General features: G+C 47.8%; 1 protein-coding gene across 1 annotated transcript; it reads left to right on the forward strand.

The window, feature by feature from the left end:
- Positions 1-1,363: 1,363 nt before the first annotated feature.
- Positions 1,364-4,635, forward strand: LOC123442328 (the record flags this gene model as incomplete). Its single annotated transcript, XM_045118336.1, has 4 exons — positions 1,364-2,405; positions 2,516-3,039; positions 3,154-3,937; positions 4,064-4,635. Coding segments are annotated over exons 1-4 (2,922 nt in total), but the record flags the coding sequence as incomplete, so codon positions are not given.
- Between the last annotated feature and the right edge of the window lie 17,625 nt (positions 4,636-22,260).

Genomic DNA, 22,260 nt, shown 5'->3' on the forward strand with positions numbered 1-22,260 from the left:
AGTACCGCGCCAGGAAGATCCTGCACTTGATATTACCGGCGCCCCATCTAAGAGGAAAAGCAGCATGGCTGAATCTGAGGCCCCGCCCGACGATGCATGAAGAATGATAGAGGGCGGTCCCGGCTACCCCGTGGATGGAATCAAGGAGTCAACATCATGTGAACTCCATCAGAAATTCAAGAACATATCCATGAAGGTGGCCGTCGGACAAGCTTTACCTTCTGGCCCTGATGCACGCTGGCATGGCCGTGATATTCCATCTGGCTTTGCTAAAGTCGGGGTGGATGAAATCATGATGGGGTTTAATGATATGGAGCTCGACATAGCTGGACCCGAAGATGAGAGGACACGACAACACCGCCTCCGAGTCATTGCAGGTCACCTACACCTCCATTACCTCCAAACCCTCCACATGACGTCGGCCAGCACAACACGAGTCCATCTCGATCACCGCCGCCGGACTTGGGTCGTCCGTCTCCGCCGCATTTTCAATTTCAAACACTTTTCATTTTCATAGTTTTGTCAAATTCTCAAATATGCAAAAAGAATTTTAGTAAACATAGTTTTTAATTGAAAATAACAAAATGGTTAATAGTTTGGATAGTCAAAATAATTAATTTGAAAATAGAAAATAGTTTTGAATTATTTATTCAATTTCAAACACTTTTCATTTTCATAGTTTTGTCAAATTCTCAAATATGCAAAAAGAATTTTTAATAAACATAGTTTTTAATTGAAAATAACAAAATAGTCACTGGTAGAAAAAGAGGCTTCCGTCCAGCCCCATAAGTCGCGAAACTGTAGGAACCGCGACTAATGATTTCTTTAGTCGCGGTTCGGCAGACGAACCGCGACCAAAGGCCTGGGCCAGGGCGCTCGGTGGCCAGCTGGTGCACGTGAGGGGCTTCAGTCGCGGTTGGCCGGGCCAACCGCGACTAAAGGTGCCCAAAGGCCTTTAGTCGCGGTTGGCCATGCCAACCGCGACTAAATCTCCTCCCCTATATATACCAGTTCAGCACACTCACTTAGCCATTTGGTGCCACTTCTCTTCACAAGCTTCACAAGGGGGTGTAGGTTTGCTTTTGGTTCCTCTTATGCACACAAGGTGTTTGATGAAATGCCCCAAGAGCGTGAAACAAACATGATATGAAGTGTTGGAGCCACACTTGAGGTTCCTCATTTATTTTTTCCTCCTCGATCGCGGTTAGCAACTTGAACCTTTCATGCATGTGTGTCATTGATAAAATATGCATGTGTGTTGTTCATTGTTTAATTTCTATTGTTTATAGCTAGTTAGTTTAACAAATGCATGATGGTTAATTATATATTTTATATTTTAATAATGCAGATGAATCGGCAATGGATGTACGGTAACCGACTCTCCCGCGAGTTCACTACGGGTTTGAAAGATTTCCTCGTAGTGGCTAATGCGAACAAGCAGAAGGGTTTTGTTATCTGTCCATGTGTTGACTGTAAGAATCAGAAGGGTTACTCTTCCTCAAGAGAAGTTCACCTGCACCTGCTTCGGCACGGTTTCATGCCAAGCTATAATTGTTGGACCAAGCATGGAGAAAGAGGGGTTATAATGGAAGAAGATGAAGAAGGGGATGATTTCATCGATGAAAGCTATCTTGCTCATTTCGGTGATACTTTCATGGAGGATGCTGAAGGTGAAGGGGAAGGTGAAGGTGAAGAAGAGGCACGTGATGAGACCGTTGATGATCTTGGTCGGACCATTGCTGATGCACGGAGACGCTGCGAAACTGAAAAGGAGAGGGAGAATTTGGATCGCATGTTAAAGGATCACAGAAAGTCGTTGTACCCCGGATGCGATGATGGTCTGAAAAAGCTGGGCTGCACACTGGATTTGCTGAAATGGAAGGCACAGGCAGGTGTAGCTGACTCGGCATTTGAAAACTTGCTGAAAATGTTGAAGAATATGTTTCCAAAGAATAACGAGTTGCCCGCCAGTACGTACGAAGCAAAGAAGGTTGTCTGCCCTCTAGGTTTAGAGGTTCTGAAGATACATGCATGCATCAACGACTGCATCCTCTACCGCGGTGAATACGAGAATTTGAATGAATGCCCGGTATGCACTGCATTGCGTTATAAGATCAGAGGCGATGACCCTGGTGACGATGTTGAGGGCGAGAAACCCAGGAAGAGGGTTCCCGCCAAGGTGATGTGGTATGCTCCTATAATACCACGGTTGAAACGTCTGTTCAGGAACAAAGAGCATGCCAAGTTGTTGCGATGGCACAAAGAGGACCGTAAGTCGGACGGGGAGTTGAGACACACCGCAGATGGAACGCAATGGAGAAAGATCAACAGAGAGTTCAAAGATTTTGCAGCTGACGCAAGGAACATAAGATTTGGTCTAAGTACAGATGGCATGAATCCTTTTGGCGAGCAGAGCTCCAGCCATAGCACCTGGCCCGTGACTCTATGCATCTACAACCTTCCTCCTTGGTTGTGCATGAAGGGAAGTTCATTATGATGCCAGTGCTCATCCAAGGTCCGAAGCAACCCGGCAACGACATCGATGTGTACCTAAGGCCATTAGTTGATGAACTTTTACAGCTGTGGGGCAGACCTGGTGTCCGTGTGTGGGATGAGCACAAAGAAGAGGAATTTGACCTACGAGCGTTGCTTTTCGTAACCATCAACGATTGGCCTGCTCTTAGTAACCTTTCGGGACTGTCAAATAAGGGATACAATGCATGCACGCACTGCTTACATGAGACTGAAAGTGTACATTTGCCAAATTGTAAGAAGAACGTGTACCTTGGGCATCGTCGATTTCTTCCGAAAATTCATCCAATAAGAAAGAAAGGCAAGCATTACAACGGCAAGGCAGATCACCGGCCGAAGCCTGCGGAATGCACTGGTGCTGAGGTATTTGATATGGTCAAGGATTTGAAAGTCATCTTTGGAAAGGGTCCTGGCGGACAATCAGTTCCGAAGGGAGCTGACGGGCACGCAGCCATGTGGAAGAAGAAATCTATATTCTGGGAGCTAGAATATTGGAAAGTCCTAGAAGTCCGCTCTGCAATCGACGTGATGCACGTTACGAAGAATATTTACGTGAACCTCCTAAGCTTCTTGGGCGTGTATGGGAAGACAAATGATACAAAGGAAGCACGGCAGGACCAGCAACGTTTGAAAGACCCTGATGACCGGCATCCGGAATGGTTTCAAGGTCGTGCCAGCTACGCTGTGACCAAAGAAGAGAAGGTCATCTTTTTTGAATGCCTGAGCAGTATGAAGGTCCCGTCTGGATTCTTGTCCAATATAAAGGGAATAATAAACATGGCGGAGAAAAAGTTCCAAAACCTAAAGTCTCACGACTGCCACGTGATTATGACGCAATTGCTTCCGATTGCTTTGAGGGGGCTCCTGCCGGAAAATGTTCGAGTAGCCATTGTGAAGCTATGTGCATTCCTCAATGCAATCTCTCAGAAGGTAATCAATCCAGAAGTTCTACCACAGTTACAGAACGATGTGATCCAATGTCTTGTCAGTTTCGAGTTGGTGTTCCCGCCATCCTTCTTCAATATTATGACGCACCTCTTGGTTCACCTAGTCGAAGAGATTTTCATTCTCGGTCCTATATTTCTACACAATATGTTCCCCTTCGAGAGGTTCATGGGAGTATTAAAGAAATATGTTCGTAACCGTGCTAGGCCAGAAGGAAGCATCGCCAAGGGCTATGGAAATGAGGAGGTAATTGAGTTTTGTGTTGACTTTGTTCCTGACCTTAAGCCGATTGGTCTTCCTCGATCGCGGCACGAGGGGAGACTAAGTGGAAAAGGCACGATCGGAAGGAAATCATCGATATGTATGGACGGCCATTCTCTGACTGAAGCACACCACAATGTACTGACCAATTCCAGCTTGGTGGCTCCGTACTTTGAGAAACACAAGAATGTTTTACGCTCGGACAACCCGGGGAAGCCTGAATCCTGGATTAGGAAGGCCCACATGGAGACTTTCGGCAGTTGGTTGAGAAAACATTTAATGAATGACAATGATGTTGTAGATCAGCTGTACATGTTGGCCAAGACACCATCTTCGACTATAACGACTTTCCAAGGGTACGAGATAAATGGGAATACATTTTACACGATCGCCCAAGATAAAAAGAGCACCAACCAAAACAGTGGTGTCCGCTTTGATGCAGCAACCGAGAATGGGCAAAAGGTCACATATTATGGTTACATAGAGGAGATATGGGAACTTGACTATGGACCCTCCTTTAAGGTCCCTTTGTTCCGGTGCAAATGGTTCAAGCTAACAGGAGGTGGGGTAAAGGTGGACCAGCAATACGGAATGACAATGGTGGATTTCAACAATCTTGGTTACCTTGACGAACCATTCGTCCTAGCGAAAGATGTCGCTCAGGTTTTCTATGTGAAGGACATGAGTAGCAAACCGAGGAAACGGAAAGATAAGAAAACGATCAGTACATCATGCGATGATCCAAAGCGCCACATTGTTCTTTCAGGGAAAAGAAACATCGTGGGAGTGGAGGACAAGACAGACATGTCAGAAGATTATAATATGTTTGCTGAAATTCCGCCCTTCAAAGTGAACACCGACCCAAGCATTAAGTTAAATGATGAGGATGCTCCATGGATACGGCACAATCGTAAGCAAGCAGGGACACAAGGGAAGAAATGATGTGTAATAATTTATTGTACCAAACTTTGTTGAATGGATCATGTGAATTATATTACCCGTGATGTGTTTGGTGTCCATTTTCGAATGATTCGAGATACCACTGAAGATACATGAAATTTGGAGTGATTTAGTCATACTCCTGCCTAGGCGTATAATATGCATACTCGTAGTCTTCATAGCCGCCGTCGTCGTTGTACTGGTAGTCGTCGCCTTCTAAGTTGCCGCCGTCGTCGTCGCTGCTGTCGTCGCTGTCGTCGGGCGGCGCTCGTGGCTCGAACTGAGGGTAGCGCAGGCGGGGGATATCGCCGGCCGTGATGTAGTCCATGACGCTCTGCAGAGTCCGGCCGTACCAACATAGCCGACGGCCGGCCTCGTGGAAGTTCCCAGGAGGCAGACCGTCCTCCTCATACCTGGCGAGCGCCCTCTCACGCCGATTGATGAAGAAGGCGTCCCAAGTATGCTGGTTATCGGGATGCCAGCGGGGATTCATCCGCTGCTCCGGCGTGAGGTCGAGGTAGTAGTGGTTCGTGATGGCCGCCCGGCGCGCAGTACCCTGAGGGACGGGAGGGACCGGCACGCCGCCGGCGCTTAGGCTCCAGCCGGTGGGGACGCGGTAGCCCGGTGGACAAGGGTAGTTCGAGGCGCAAAGCTCCTCCACCTGCTGGTAGGTTAGAGTGGGTGCGGTGGAAGCCATGAGAGAGTGATGAGAGATTGTAGAGATGTGATAATGCTGGCCAAGCCGGGCTACATATATGTAGTGAGAAATGGCGGGAAAAATGGGAGCGGGAAGACAGGAGGCGGGAAGAAAGTGGCGGGAAGAAAGAGGCGGGAAGACAGGGAAGAAATGGCGGGAAGAAGAGGAATCCAGAGCTGGTCATCTAACCTTTAGTCCCGGCTGGTTGGTGCAACCGGGACTAAATGTGGTTTTTTGATATATTATTTGTATTTTTAAGATTTTGAAAAAGAAAAGTATTTTGAAAAATACCTTTAGTCGCGGTTGGCCTGGCCAACCGCGACTAAAGTTTACCCTTTAGTCGCGGGTCGCCTCCCCAACCGCGACTAAAGGTCGTTGGGCGCGGGAACGAAAAACCCGCCAAAAAACCCTTTAGTCGCGGTTGGTCTGGCCAACCGCGACTAAAGGTTACCCTTTAGTCGCGGGTCGCCTCCCCAACCGCGACTAAAGGGGGGGGGACTATAAATACAAGCCCGAACCGTCGCCTCTTCTCGTCTTCTCCGATCTCTGCCGCGCCGAAGGCCTGCCGCCATCGCCCTCGCCCTCGACGCCGCCCGCCGTCGCCCTCGCCCTCGACGCCGCCCGCCGTCGCCCGCCGTCGCCCTCGCCCTCGACGCCGCCCCCTCTCGCCCACGTACGGCGCCGCCGGCCGCTATCACCGGCCTCCCTCGCCCACCGCGCGCGCGCCGCCTCGCCCGCCCGCCCTCAACGCCGCCGGTGCTGCCCGCTCTGCTACTGCTAACTAGAGCGCCGACGAGCCACCGCCCACCCTCACCGGAGTAAAAATCCTCATCGGAGGGGTCGCCGCCATAGCTCCCCTGCACGACCTTGAAAAAAGTTTTTCGGACATTTTCAAAGATATTTTATACAATGTAAAAAATATTTTTTGCGTAATATAAGAAATGTTTTGAAACATTAAAAAGATGTATGTGACATTTGAGAAAAACAAATCCAACAATTCAAAAAAGATTCATGACATTTTTAAATTTGTTTATACAATGTTCAAATGTTGTTCCATAGGTTAGAAAATGTTGTTCCATAGGTTAGAAATTTTTCCTTTCTTGAAATTCCTCTATAAGCGTAGGGAATTTGGAAAATAAAACCTTCAACGTATGAAATGAGCTGATTTGCAGGAACTATCCAACTCTATCTCATTTGCCTCATACGGAAAAACGGTTTAGAAATAGGATCGAAAATACGATTCTTGTTTTTTTGTATCAACAAAAATGGTTTTCAAAACTATATTTAAACTATGAACATTTTGACAAAAAATTAAACTAGGCACACGGAGAACTTGATAATTAACAACAAAAAAAGTATACGGAGAGGGGGCGGCGAGGGGGGCGGCGATGCGCGCGGCCAGCAGCGGAGAAGCAGCGTGGCTTCCACGGAGGCCCCACCAGCTGGTGCAGATGCACCGACGATCGAAATTACTGCACCGGAGCCTCTGGTGGTCGAAATTACTGCACCGGAGCCTCTGGTGGTCGAAATTACTGCACCGGAGCCTCCTCGCTACCCCGTGGACGATATAAAGGAGATGAAAGAATGTCATCTGTATTATCCTATCGGGAACATGTCCATGAAGGTAGCCATCGGCAGTGCTTTACCATGTTTACCTGGAGCACTCCACCACAACAACCCCATTCAAGATGGCTATGCTCGTGTCACGGTGGAGGACATAGTCCAAGGGTTTGAGGACCTGGAGATTGACATTGCTACACCTGAAGGGGAGAAAAGACTTGGAGATGTCAAGCGCCATTTCATTCTATGGCAAAAGAAGTTTATCAAGTTTCCAGGCGAGGCGCCAAGGACAACAAGTCCACCCCCCTACGGTGGTGGTGGTGGCGGTGGCGGTGGTGGTGGTGGTGGTGGTGGTGGCGGTTCACCTACACCTCCGTCACGTCAACCGACGCCCCCCAGTCCACAACGTCCGGCGGGTGATCAGACGCCGCCCCCCAGTCCTCGTCCGGCGGGTGATCAGACGCCGCCCCCCAATCCACCTCCGGCAAAGAAGCAGAAGCAGTCCTGGATTATGAACCCGGACCCTTATGTACCTAAGACCACAAAGGTACCGGAGCCATCACTGAAGCCTCTCCCCACAAGGCCTTGGGAACGTAGTGCCGAGGAAACTGCCGCGGCCGCGGCTGCTGATCATGAGAAATGGAAGGCGGACTGCAAGAAGAAAAGAGAGCCCGAGCCCAAGCCAGTATTTTCTGATGAGCAAAAGAAGTGGGCTAAGTCATTTTTGAGCACACCGTCCCAAGCCGCGAAGAATCTGCCTGACGACTATGCACGTGAACTTCGTAGGCAGGCATTCATGTTGAAGGAGAAGAAAGAGCGGGCGGAGAACCAGGAGAACAAAGCCTTGGAGGAGGCCGAGAAAACGGAATTAGAAAGTAAAAAAAGCGGGAAACGAGTTGCCCAGCTCGGGGAACAAAGTAAACAATCGATTGCCCCGCTTATAGTGAAAGCCGCCGGTCCGGATGACCCTGATATCATAGCAGCTGCGGCAGCACATGGATTGACTGTAACGAGTGCCAGAGAACAAGCGGCCAACTTAGGTATTACTCTTCGTGAACTGTTAGGCCTTGATGAGGCGCCAGTGAAGGAGGTAGTAATTACATATGTGAAGAATGGGCCTCTCGTCGAGCCTGCGCAGGAAGAGGATCTACCTCCACAAATGAAAGGTCTGCTGAAATGGTACAAGGGTTACATAAAAAATAAAAACGCCAAAGAATATATTTATGCGGAAGTTAGATATGAGCATCACTTCAAACATTACTATGTACAAATTCATCTGAGTGAATTGTTCCAGCTTTTCAATCTGCGCGAGCTCGACAAATCTATCATCAGTTGCTACGTTCTGTAAGTGATTTATTTCTACCCCATCTCGTTCATATTGCCTGCACTATATATATGTCGTAACTATATTGTTGTGTCCGCTATTATACATGCAGAATGAAGATTAAGGAATGCAGAGTAAGGAACATCCATGATGTTGGGTTCATTGACCCACACATCGTTAATGGATATGTGTTGGAGCATCACCCCGCCGACATGGAGGCAGACCTGTGGCAGTTTCTTACAAAGCAGGAACTCAAAAGTGATATTCTATTTCCTTACCATTTTGGCTGAGTGTTTCTGTCTTGAGCACATTCTCTTTTGTTTACTCCATGCATGGTATGTGGCCGGCTAATCGATGAGTTATGCATGACGTACTGTGCATGTATCGTGTCCGCAGGTTCCACTGGATTCTGCTAGTAATTAAAGTTGACACCTCAGAATGTCTCGTCCACGACTCTCTGAATATGGATCCAAAGCTTTGGGGCGGCATGAGAAGAATGCTGCAGAAGTAATTATTTTCATTCATTTGCGCTCTATATCGATCGGCCTATTTCGTTCATTTCCTAATATCAAGTAACTAATAACTCTCTTGTTCATTTAATTTTCTTTGCCTCGTAGGGTTTGGAGACGGTTCGTAGATACAAAGGTCGGTGAATTCAAAAAAGAGCTAGAATTCAAAAGGTCAAAGGCTAAGAATGGTGGGGATATTCAGCCAGCGGGGACCAATCTATGTGGATACTATGTCTGTGAGATGATCCGGAGATACACCTCTGAGCGGGTTCCGAGTGATACCAATGCTCAGCGGAATAACCTCCGGGTGATGCTTAGTCCAGAAGCTCGCTTCCGACCACTTCAAGAGGAACTAGCTGGATGGTTCAGGAGGGAAGTCCTCCATCCTAAAGGAGAACACCATTACGACGACGTAGAACTTTATATGCATTAAATTATGTATGGAAACTTGTTCAAAATTGTATATGGTCATCCGATGATATTGAATATATATTGTATATTCCTCTTGAATTCTTTTTGGTTCTAATTTCAAATTTGTTTGAAATTGTACATTCATATGCATGTATGTAGTACCGTAGAATATGTGAAACTCCTTCAAAATTAAAATAAAGCACAAAAGAAATAAAACAATACAAATTAAACAGAAAACAGGTTTAGGGGGGGGGGGCTAAACCCTGTGGCGGCCTTTAGTCGCGGTTGGCCAGAAGAACCGCGACTAAAGGTCCTCCGCCCCGACGGCCGCCTGGCGCCCACGTGGACGGGCCTTTAGTTGCGGTTCTTAAGCAACCGCGACTACAGGGGGGGCCTTTAGTCGCGCCTATTTGGTTGCGGTTGCGCAACCGCGACTAATGGCAGTTGCGAACCGCGACGAAAGGCCCTTTTTCCACCAGTGAGTTTATTAGTTAATCAAATGTCTATTTTTTTGAGAACTATGGATCCACATATCAAGAACCTCGAAGAGGAAGAACTTCTCGAAGATATAATCAAAGACGGCCCCGACGTTGAACCAGCTGAATCTTCGTCGTCATATCTAAACCCCTCCGGATATGGAATGGAGGTCGACCGACACGAAGATGAAACCGATGGGGCAGGAGATAGCTCCAATGGCGGAGATGGTATTAGCTCCACTGATGGAGAAGCCGGTGGAGAAATAATAAAGTCCGGCGAGGTATACATATGAAGTTCGACAATCACTTGTAATATGTGAATAATATTGGAGATAGCTCTATATTGTCTACATATACATTCATTTGACGAATGTTTCTCCCTCTCAAGCCTCCACATCGAGCAAATCTACGAAACGAGGCCCGACTAAAAAGTTGGATGCACGGACGCATTACACCTTTGAGGTGATATTGCCTACGAGCGAACCCAAGCTTCGTAAGAATGCTATTGACACATTCAAGAAGCAATGCGGAGTTCTCGTTAGGGATCACGTCCCGATCAGCGTTAGGGAGGGGAACAAGCGCAAAGGGGCAGCCGATAGTGACTATGTCGCCGAAAGGTACAAAGATAATCTTTGGAATGATCTCATGTCACATTTCAACCTGCCAGAATGTGAGAATGAAGACGCCGCAAAAAAAGTCAAGCAGTGGACTCTAAAGAAGATGGCCGAATTGTTCCGTAGCTGGAAGAAGAAGCTATGGAAAAACTATCGGAAGACAAAGAAAGTGCCAGTATTCGAGGGGTATCTAGCCAAGCAGGCGAATCACTCGAAGGCATTTCAAGAGTACAAGGAGTCAGAAGATGCCAAGGCATTATCAGAAAAGAACAAGAAAAATGCCGACAAGAAGAAATATCACCACACGCTGGGGCCGGGGGGCTATGAGAGTGCCATCCCAAAGTGGCATAAGAAAGAGCAAGATCTGCTAGCTAAAGGCATCATACCTGAACCCATCTGTGATGAGTGGGAATTGAGAGCAAGAAATTGGTTCCTTGCGCATGGTGGTTCGTACGACGAAGAAACAGGGGACCTCATCTGCGGTGACGGTCTTAGGATACCCAGGGAGAATTGGAAAAAGATAGTGAAAGAAATTAAGGAGGGAAAAATACAGTTCACTGCAGATAGAGAGAAAGATTTGGTCACACTGGTCCTCGGCAATGACGAACATGGAGGACGAACGCGAGGCTTCGGTCCTTCTTACCCGTGGTGGCTTGGGTTTGCCAGAGACCAAGACACTTACAGAAGCCGAGCGAGAGCAAAGAAGCGACAACGGGATGAGGAGAATGACAAGTTCAACCAGTTGCTTGCCAGGCTTAACGAGCAACAGAAGCAGATTGATGAGCTTAGAGGAGTAGCGCACCAGGAAGATCCTGCACTCGATATTACCGGCGCCCCATCTAAGCGAAAAAGCAGCGTGGCTTAATTTGAGGCCTCGCCCGACGATGCACGAAGAATGATAGAGGGCGGTCCCAGCTACCTCATGGATGGAATCAAGGAGTCAACATCATGTGAACTCCATCAGAAATTCAAGAACATATCCATGAAGGTGGCCGTCGGACAAGCTTTACCTTCTGGCCCTGATGCACGCTGGCATGGCCGTGAGATTCCAGCTGGCTTTGCTAAAGTCGGGGTGGATGAAATCATGGCGGGGTTTCATGATATGGAGCTCGACATAGTTGGACCCAAAGATGAGAGGACACTCGGAGAAGTACTGGGTGGAGTCATCCTATGGGACAAGAACTACATCAAGCTTCCAGGCTCGGCCCCAAGGACAACACCGCCTCCGAGTCGTCGCATGTCACCTACACCTCCATCACCTCCAAGCCCTCCACGTGACGATGGCCAGCACAACACGAGTCCATCTCGATCACCGCCGCCGGACTTGGGTCGTCCGTCTCCGCCGCCGCCCGCTAAGGATACTAAACGGAAGCGTGCCAACAAGAACTCTCCGTTGATGAGTTCTAAGCGACAGAGGTCCCCAAAGCGCAAACTGTCGCCCCTCCCAACGGTACCTCATGCTAATCTTCCTATCAGACCTTATGATCGTACCGACGAGGAAAACGCCAGGATAGCAAAGGAACATTATGATGCGCAGATGAAAAAGAAGGAACCCGAGCCCCGCCCGGAATACACCGAGAAGCAAATAGCATATGCAAAATACTTCACGACCCTTCCATCACAGTATGACTTACACCATAAGCCTGATGACTATACACGCACATTGCAGAAGGAAGGGAAAAAGAGCAGATCACGTGCAAGTGCAAGTGGGAGCAAATCAAGTTCAACTACAAGCAAAAAATGATCAGACATTCCTCAGCTTGGACAACAGGCCAAACAGTCGATCCCACCCCTCAGGGTGTTACCCGAGAATGTTCCCTCTTTGGTGCAGGGGCAAGCTTTGGAATTAGCAAAGAAGTGGGCGGATGAATGGGGTATCCCGTCGAAGACGTTCTGGCTTCCCAAGACGACAGGTTACCCAAGGCTGTGGTAGCCCCTAAGCCACAGTTTTTCATGGGAGCTCCTTTGGTCAGCAAAGATAAGTTCTATGATCTCCCAACAAATATGCGTTACTTGCATACATGGTACTTAAGTGAATCAAAGAATGGGAGAACAATGATCGTGGCACGTGTCCCACGGGAGTACTACGGCCGCCCCGAGGAAATTCATATCGACTTTAATGAACTCTTCTAGATGTACAATGCCGACGCCCTCGACAAATCGCTTATGAGTTGCTATTGTCTGTAAGTTTTTCAATTCGTTGTCTACATATAACTTGTTTAGTTATTTCAATTCATTGTCTACATATAACTTGTACTCTATTATGCAGAATGAAGATTCTGAAATGTAAAAGTAGGAACATCCTAAATATTGGGTTTATTGACCCAGATAAAATACTTATAGCAACGCTAACTGATAAACCCAAGGAGACGGAGGAAAACCTTCTAAGGTTTCTAACAGATCAAAATTTCTGTGACCACATACTGTTTCCATACAACTTCAAGTGAGGGTCTTTACTCTGTTGTGTCCATTCACTTATAAGTGTAATTGATAAGTTACTGACACACATATATATACATGTGCAGCTATCATTGGATTCTGTTGGACATTCAAATTGATAAGGGAAGAGTTGATGCCTTCGACCCATTATCGAGACCCTTGGAACAGTTCCAAAGCCTGCAGGACATGCTTCAAGGGTAATTTCAATCATTCTTGCGCTCTATCGGTCTCTTTCGATGATTTTCTGATATATCAATTAATGAAAAACTTAGCAAATCATTTTCCTTCTCGGGCAGGGTTTGGAAGCAGTTCAAGTGCGTGACTCCCGGTATCGAGCATGAGAAGCTGACCTTTAGAGCGGCTCAGGTAAGTAGTAGTATGATATACTTCTATTTTCAATACATTTATGATGCTAGATTATTATTTTGATTATATATATTCTATTTTCGTAAAGTGCGACCAGCAGCCACGGGGGACGCATCTATGCGGATACTATGTTTGCGAGACCATTCGCACGTTTACCTCTGAGCACAAGGATTATAGATACGACGTAAGCAATGAACATTCACACCTCTATTTTTACCCGTCATTCTTTGTTATCATGATTGATATTCATATTCATCTCCACTTCTTATATAGTACACGGCCATGAGGGAGAAGTACCTACCAGAGCAACACGCGATTGTTGTTGCAGAGGAGCTTGCGACCTTTCTGAGGACGAAAGCTATAGATGACAAAAGACGATTTAGTGTAGCTAGGGGCCATTACTGATGTTGGTCCATGTAATCGAATAGACGGGCTCTAGTCCCGATAATTCAGATCTCCATATAATTGTATATATATGCTCGCTTGTAAGATAAGTTAATCTTATATATATATATGCATAAACACGTATATTTAGAATTATATGAAAACTAATTCCGAACACCAAACGAGGCATCACGTTAATCTCCCGAACACCTAAACCCTAAAACCCTAAAATAAACAAAATCTGCAGAAACTCTTTAGTCCCGGTCGGTGATAAGACCCGGGACTAAAGGACCTGCCCCTGAGGACGCTCCGAGGCGCCCACGTGGAACACCTTTGGTCCCGGCTTGAAACAGGACCGGGACTAAAGATTAGGCCTTTAATCCCGCCTCTTTGGTCCCGGTTGATGAACCGGGACTAAAGCCCTTTACGGGCCGGGACTATAGGCCCTGTTTCTACTAGTGTAGAGGGCATGATCTGCAGCAACACAGGTTGCCTCTTGAGAAGATAATCCACATATGCTCGGAAGGTCGTTGTGTGGCTAGCGTATCGTGTGTAGTGGACATTTCTTTACTATTATATGCATCCATGAAACGAAGTTTTTCTTGAGCAGGCCCTCACGTGGCATCCATGGTGACACAACATCTTGGTTGCATTTTCAAACCGATGAGGTCTTCACTTATTTTTTAGGACCCGGTGAGGTCTCCGCTAATTTTGTACGAACAGGTGAGGTCTCCGCTTACTGATTGGCTTCAATTTTACCTATATTAAATATGTTGATAATTAACCACCTAAAATGCATATTTGTATGATCTCACTTTGTTATTTTTAAAGGCCATAATCTTGAAAATAGATTACCATACACTTCTTCTAAAGTAACTTCGTCAGTTCCGTCAATTGACGCAACAAGTCATCTAGTATCACTAAAAATAGGATCTCCCCATCATGTTTGGCAACCCGGACTCCCTTTTTTCCAATGTCTCTTGCACTTGAGATAAATCGTTAATTAATTTAATTGGATGCATACATGATAGGTATATTCAATCTCGTATGTAATACTGTTTCAAATAGAGGACATGATTTTCTACTACACAGGCTGCCTCTTGAGAAGCTAATCAAATGTCGTTCTATGGCGTATTGTGTGTGTGTGTTTGTGACCAGAATCCCTCCTCCTTTCACTCTTGTATCGTTCCGAGCTTTGATTGTTTTTGTATTTGTCTCATGCATTTGTTTGTATTTGAGATTGTTATTCCGGTTGTATCTATGGATGGGTCTCTAGTGTAGTAGGAACGAGAAAAGAACAAACACAATATAACATACTCCCTCCTTTCCGGTTTATAGGGCTCATCTCAAAATTTTCAGATTTCCATTATATTAGGCTCATTTTGAGTCTAAGTGAGTTAAAGTGCTTTGAGTCTCACGCCATATTTAATTCATAGAGTTTATAGAAAGGAGATGAGTGACTATGCATGCATCGTTTTCTACATCGATCATGCAAGTCCAATGAAAGGAAGGATGCTACATTTATTGCCTTGAAAATTGCATATGTGAGAAATATTTCATTGGCTAGTTTAAACTAGTGTCATCCACTCATAATTCACCTTGGTAGATGGGATTTCAGATTTGAACCCTATAAACCGGAAAAGAGGGAGTAGACCTTAAGTTCGAGCATCATGTTTGTGTTGCTAGAGAACAAAATTTACATTTTTATTATATTTTAAATAATCTGATTTCAGCAACTTATTTTAAAAATGAAATAAGAAAATATTTCAAGGAAACTAAGAATAGTTTTTAGTGGCGTTGTCGTGATGCTTATTGAAGGTTGTGTAGCAACGATCCCTAAATTTTTTCACATGACATGCACTGATTTATGGGCATTAATGTGGATAACATAGCAAATAATAATACAGTACTTTGTGAATAGAGCAAGCTCTTATGAAAAATTCTAGTTAATAGGAATGTAAGTTAAAGACCGAGTATTTCAAAATGAGACGGTTACACTATTACAAGTTCTGCTTGGGAGAAGATAATAATTCCGACCGTGAATAGTCCAAAACGTCAAACACCAAAATTACCACAGCCGCACGAGTTGTCCTAGTCGTCGTCAACGCCGACCCATATCATCTTCTCCTTCCCGCACAAGAATTACCGAAACCTGCAGATTTCGGAGGAATATATTTTATTTTCAACATAACAAATCACAAACCACATAGATTATATCTGCATTCTTGCCAATAATGGACATGTATTCTACCACGGAATAGTAATGTATCAAAATTATCTACCGACAACATATTGGAACCTAGTAAACCGGAACATTTGATTCTGTGCATGTTAGCAACTGTGAATACACAAACGATAGCATATGGACTGATAAGCCAAATCATCCCTACCGTAGGATACCTGGCCAGGCATGAGATAACTATACCATATATTCCAAAAAAAACGAGAAGCTAGTAAGTCCTTACCATGCCTTCCAAATGTTATTATACAAAGTAAAAAAAAGTGCATCGCCAAGGCAAGCAAGTAGGACATTAAAAGAATTTAATATGAATACATTTAGTATCATAAGCTGATTAGCAATGGACTCTCAAGAAATATATATGAATTTATGTATTGAATCTTCATGTCTACCCATGATTTGAATATTAGAATCAGAGAAATTCAAGCTGATTAGATAATACGATGTTCAATTTGAACAATTAAAATTGGCATCCTCGGTAAATTAAATATCTAGATGGAACTCAAGGGAGAGATATCCATGCTACGATTGACAACTAGAACTTCATGGCTAAAAGATGTTTCGTCGAAAAGCTTCCAAACCGCGCTCAACAATCGCGATCTCGCCAGGCGACTCGGGCGGCTCCTGAAACCCTAGCCGCCGGCCGTTCCCCAGCCCATCCCTTCCCTTGCCGCCGTCGGAGGAAGGCCTCCGTGCACTCCTGCCTGGCTCCCGGTTGTTTACAGCAGATTCGCTAGTGGCCTTTCCCAACCTCCCGACCTGGTTCCTCCGGCACAGCAGGAGCACCGGACCCCATCTCCGCGCCCTTCCTGCTTCGCTGCTGCCGGAGGGGATGCTGGCGAAGCCGTGCGTGCCCCGGGGATGGCGGCCGCGGGGCCCCTCGCGTCGGCCCTCGGGCTCTGGCGGCGGCGCCCCGCGGCGGCGGTTGCGGGATCCCGTGTGATCTCGCCAATTGGCGGCGGCGGATGGCGGATCCGGGACTCCATGGCCTGGATCTAGCGGGGCACTCAGCCCTGGTGGTAGGGAGCGGCAATCGGGCAAGGCTCCGCTGGTCAGCTGGGCACGAGCAGTGTCCAGGGCGCGCGGTGCAGTGGCCTTGGCTGGGGGTCGTGATGGTGCGTGGCGGCCATGCTCAGCGGTTGGTGGCGGTGGATATCCAGCGCAGCTCCGGGAGAAATCTTTGCTCCGGTCTTCATCGGAGCCGCGACGGCGACGCCCGCGGGTGCCGCTATCTTTCTTGGAAGCGTCGCTGTGGAGGTGTGATGTTCCCCTTCGTCGGCCGCTGCCCGCACCGCCACCTACGCCCCCAGGTACTCATCTGTGGGCCTCTCTCATGCGGATTCTTAGCGGTGCCGGCGTGGTTGCCGGGGCCGTACCCACGGGTGAAGCCGATGGAGGAGATTTGGATTGAGGGAAACCCCTTGGTTGGCCTAGGCCAGCCGCGCCGACGACGATGCTCAAGGGCGCCGTTATTATTTTTGGAGACGTCGGTGTACATCTACTCCTCTGCTCCCCTTCCTTGCCTCTCGGGTGAAACCCTAACTCCGGTGGGCGGCGGCGGCGTCCTTGATGTCGTGACCTTCCTGAAGGTGTCGCCTTGAGGGCTGAGTGGTGGTGGGCACTGTGTGGGTCCTGAACGGTTGCTGGTGGTGGGCACTGCTTTGGGGGAAACCCTAGGATCCGATCTTTCAGATCGGACGATGGCGGTACTGCGGTGTCGTTTCTCTTTTGGTAGCATCGTTTGTGGAGCAGCGCTGGCAGACTGAGGCAGGAGGTGGAGCGCCTTCGTCTTGCACGGAATTTCGGTGGAGCTGTCAAGTCATGCCTGGCTGACAGGTGTTACGCTGAGTCATGCCTGGTTGGCAGGTGCTACGCACGACAGATCTCCCGGAGTCTTCGCATCTGGACGGATGAGCGCAGGGCGGTGGCGCCGTTGGGCGCCGTGGTGGCGTCGACGGATGATTGGACTGGTAAGGATGATGCGGATTCTCTTTCCTGAAGATGGGTCAGTGGTTCGAGGATGATGACGGCTGGTAAAACGTGTGCGTGAGGTGTGCGTTTTAGGTGTGCTGCACCGGCTGTTGTTCCCGATGCGTTATGTGGACGGATTGAAAACAACATCGGTCTTAGATATGTGAAGTGAGAGCACTCCACATTATCGAGTTTGTAGGTGTGAGTGGTGGCTTTGGATGGATTGATGCATCCTCTTGTTAGACCTTTGTGGAATAATTAATAAGATGGCTGCATGCATCGATTGATGCAGAGACCGGGGGTTTAACCTCCTTTTCTAAAAAAAAAGATGTTTCGTCCATTTTTTCAGTTTATACAGTTAGCAAAGAGGTACGCAAGCAGTGCTCCTATTAGCACCTAAAAAGTGAAGTAAAACTATTAACAGGAAGGTAATCTTACCAAGCCTTATGAGCTCACATGGATCTCCAAAGAGTGACCCTTCTACTGATAGGTTCCACATGCCCTCAAAATGACGGCCAAGAACCATGTTCCTATGTAATGTCTCATCCCGTGAAACCTCCGGCATACAGCAAGACTCATCGATATAATAACACATAGAAGCGTGTGGCATAAATAAACAACTAAAGCATACTACTAGGTCTCGGCTGGCCAAGAACTCATTTTGTTCTGGGTTGACTGATGTCACCAACATGTGTGTGTATGTATGTGTGTGTGTGAGAGAGAGACACTACTCGGAAAAAGTTTATACACAGAATCTTAGCAGCAGCGGCTGTTAAAACAAAGCGCTACTGCTAAATAACTGTAGTTCGTGGATAAAAAGCTCGCCACTGCTACAAAAATTAGCGGTAGTGCGCTCAAATAAAATGCACTGTTACTATGACTGTTCTAGCCGTTGCTGCGAGATTTGGTATAATAGTAGCACGGTTCCGAGAACCGCGCTACTACTAAGTTTTCCAGCAGCAACGCGTTTTTAGATAACGCGCTATAGCTAAGTAGCTATAGCGGTTGCTGGGTAAGAGTTCTACTACTAAGTTTGACTTGCCCCTGCCGCGCGGGCGTCCTTCCCCCAATTCCCCGTTCTTCTCGCACGCGTCTCCAACTTCTCTCTCGCCGCCCATGCTCCCTCGTCGGCCTCAACCTCTCCCTCTGTCGCCGTCACCGGGGCTGCCATCGGAGCCGCCCGCCATCGCCGCCACCGGAGTCGTGCGCCCCTGGATCCATCCTCGTCCGCTCCTCGCCACACATGCCTCCCTCGCCAGTTATGAACCCTAGGAATTAACTTAGGTGAACCCTTGTTATGAATTTAGTTATGAACCCTAGTTAGAGCAATCTATATAGTACTTAGGTTATGTACTTAGTGAAACTGTAGTTAGTTAGGTTATGTTAGAGCAAAATGTTGTTAGGTCGGTTATGTTAGAGCATTTTATATACACTACTGGAATTGATAAATTTGTCGTCTGTCGTGCCTTTGTCGTCTGCTGACGCATGGCAAAGATGCTCTTTGCCGTCAGTTGGTACAAAGCGGACGGCAAAGAGGTTGCTGATGACAAAGGTTTTATTTGCCGTCAGCTGACGCATGGCAAAGGCCCTACAGACGGACGGCAAAGGGGCGCCACCCTAATGGCCAACTCGCGCCCCACCCCATCCACCCCTTTGCCATCTGCCTCCCAGCCTCTGCAGACGGCAAAGGGGAGCTCCCTCTAACGGCGCCCAGCCCCCATCCACCCCTTTGCCATCTGCCTCCCAGCCTCTGCAGACGGCAAAGGGGAGCTCCCTCTAACGGCGCCCAGCCCCCACCCCCCGCTCCCCTAACGGCACCTTCGACCAGCCGCTCCCCTCGACCTCTCGCGCGCGCCCCTTTCCCACTCCAGCGCCGCCGCCACCACCACCAGAGCTCGCCGCGCCCCTCCTCCTCGCGCACTGCCCACCCCAGCGCCGCCGCCACCACCACCGCAGCCGCTCTGGCCCACCACCGCCGCACGGCCGGAGCTCGCCCTCCCCTCCTCCTCGCGCCCGTCCTCCACGCGCCCCTCCTTCCCGCGCCCCTCCTCCCCGCGCCCTGCCCACCCGAGTGCCGCCGCCGCCACCACCGGAGCCGCTCCGGCCCACCACGGCCGCGCGGCCGGAGCTCGCCCTCCCCTCCTCCCCCCGCACCTCCTCCCCGCCACCCAGGGCCGGAGCTCGCCCTCCCCTCCTCCCACTTCCCTCCGCCCCGGCCGCCCACTGCCCCTGCGCAGGTAAGGTTTTTTTTTTCTTTTTTCGCTTTATTTCTTGTTTTTTCTTTTAAATTAGATAGTTAATTTAGATAGTTAGTTTATTTTGTGTTTTTTCTGTTAAATTGGAAAGTTGTTTTTTTTCTTCTGTTTTTTATGTTAAATTAGATAGTTAGTTTATTAAGTAGAAAAAGTAGATAGAAAAGAAAAGAAATGATAGATGAAGAAGGGTATGGGCCCCAAAAAAGAAATGATAGATTTGCATTTGAAGTAAATGTACATTTTTGACAGAACTTGCATGTTAAGCTTTTGGTCTGAAGATAGGAGGTGTTGACATAAACCGCATGCATGAAGCATTGATGTAGTTTTATTTGCACCTCTTAGATCTTAGCCTTTTGAGGTTCTATTGTAATAGAAACATGTATGTTTGCGTTGAATTGTATGTTATGCTCCTACTCTACATGCTTTATCTAGTCAAACTTAGAAGAAAATAAGAGAATAATAAACTAGAAGAAGAAAGAAGAAGAAGAAGAAGAAGAAGAAGAAAGAGGAGAGGAGGAGAAAGATAAAAGAAAGAGGAAGAAGAAGAAGAAGAAGAAGAAGAAGAAGAAGAAGAAGAAGAAGAAGAAGAAGAAGAAAGAGGAGAGGAGGAGAAAGATAAAAGAAAGAAGAAGAAGAAGAAGAAGAAGAAGAAGAAGAAGAGGAGGAGGAGGAGGAGGAGAAAAAAGAAGAAGAAGACGAATAAGATGATCAAGAAGAAGAAGAAGAAGAAAAAGAGGAGAGAGGAGAAGAAGAAAGAAGAGGACCCCGACCCCCGACCCCCCGGCCCACGACGACCGACGCCACCAACCCCTGACCCTCGACCCCCGACCTCCGATGCCACTGACATCCGACTCCCGACCCTCAATGCCCGACACCACTGACTGTTGACCCCCGACCCCCGACTCCCAACCCCGACTCCACTAACCGCCGACCGCCGACGCCCGACGCCATTGACCCTCGACTCCAGACGCCACTGACCCTCGACCCCCAACCCCCAACGCCCGACGCCACTGACCCTCGACTCCTGACGCCACTGACCCTCTGCCCGCGACCCCCGACCCACGACGCCACTGACCTTCAACCCCCGACACCCTACCCCTGACCCCCAACCCCGACCCTCGACACCTCTTGTCCTCTTGTTGACCGAAAAGACCCCAACTCCTGACGCCAGTGACCCTCGACCCTCGACGACACTAACCCCGGCCACCGACACAACTAACCCCCGACCCCCGACGCCACCGACACCCGATACCACCGACCATCGACACGACCGACACCCGACACCACCGACCATCGACGCCACTAAGCCGACGGGGGTCATAGTTTTGTAAATTATGAGTTAGGCCACATATTTTCCGATTATGTTAATTATAAAAATATCATATTTGTGTTGATCGTGTGAATTTCAATGTGCACAAATATTGTTCGACAACCTCCACGTGCGTTGGACGAGCTCCGCCCCTGCGTTTGTTGGTGAGCACAAATGACTTCTCCTCCTACCTCTTAATTTGCTATGTTCCGGTCTTCGTGCCGATGAAACTTGCTAGCTATAGGTTTCTTCAATCATGAGTATGCGTGACCAGTATGTGTCTCCTGTTTGAAAGGGCGACATCTATAAATATGCATTTCTTTGCATATTTATAACCGTCATCCTTTTGAATTGTCCAACATTATCCATGGACAGCCCGAGTATGTGTAGATTGGGTTTGTTTTCCCGTATGCTGTGCTCCGGATCCGATGCGGAATTTCGTCAGTGCCTCCCCTGTTGTTCTCCGGGTACATATCCTCTCTGCTTATTGCCGAGACGTGTATCAGGAGAACAGCGGGGAGGTGCTGCCGAAATTCTGCATCGCATCTGGAGCAGAGCATGGGAAAACGAACCCAATCTACACATACTCGGGTGGGATTAGGACCTATCTTTACCTATTAACGTGTAGGTTGCATGAACGTAATAAAACTGACAAACTTGATTAGCGTATGAATATAGATGATGAATTATATATTTATTTCTTGTGCCCCATAGGTAGCTAGGCAACATGAGTGATCGTGCTTGGATGTACACTGCTCACCCTAGTCAGAAAGACATGACCCATGGTTAACAAAAACCAGGGGGTTTGTGAGAGCCGCATTTGCAAATGGCCAGCAAAAAACATGGTGTCCCTGTCCCAACTGCGACAACTGGAAAAAGCAGACAGAGTTTGAAATGGGTAAACACCTGCAGAAGTGGGGTTTTACCCCTAATTATACGGTGTGGACTTTTCATGGTGAGTCTGACCAACGTGCCAGAGCTGAGGTGATTCTTCATCGCACCGACGAGCATGGTACTGGGATTGAAGAC

This window comes from Hordeum vulgare, chromosome 3H (genome assembly GCF_904849725.1).
Source record: "Hordeum vulgare subsp. vulgare chromosome 3H, MorexV3_pseudomolecules_assembly, whole genome shotgun sequence".
In the NCBI taxonomy this organism is placed as follows: Eukaryota; Viridiplantae; Streptophyta; class Magnoliopsida; order Poales; family Poaceae; genus Hordeum; species Hordeum vulgare.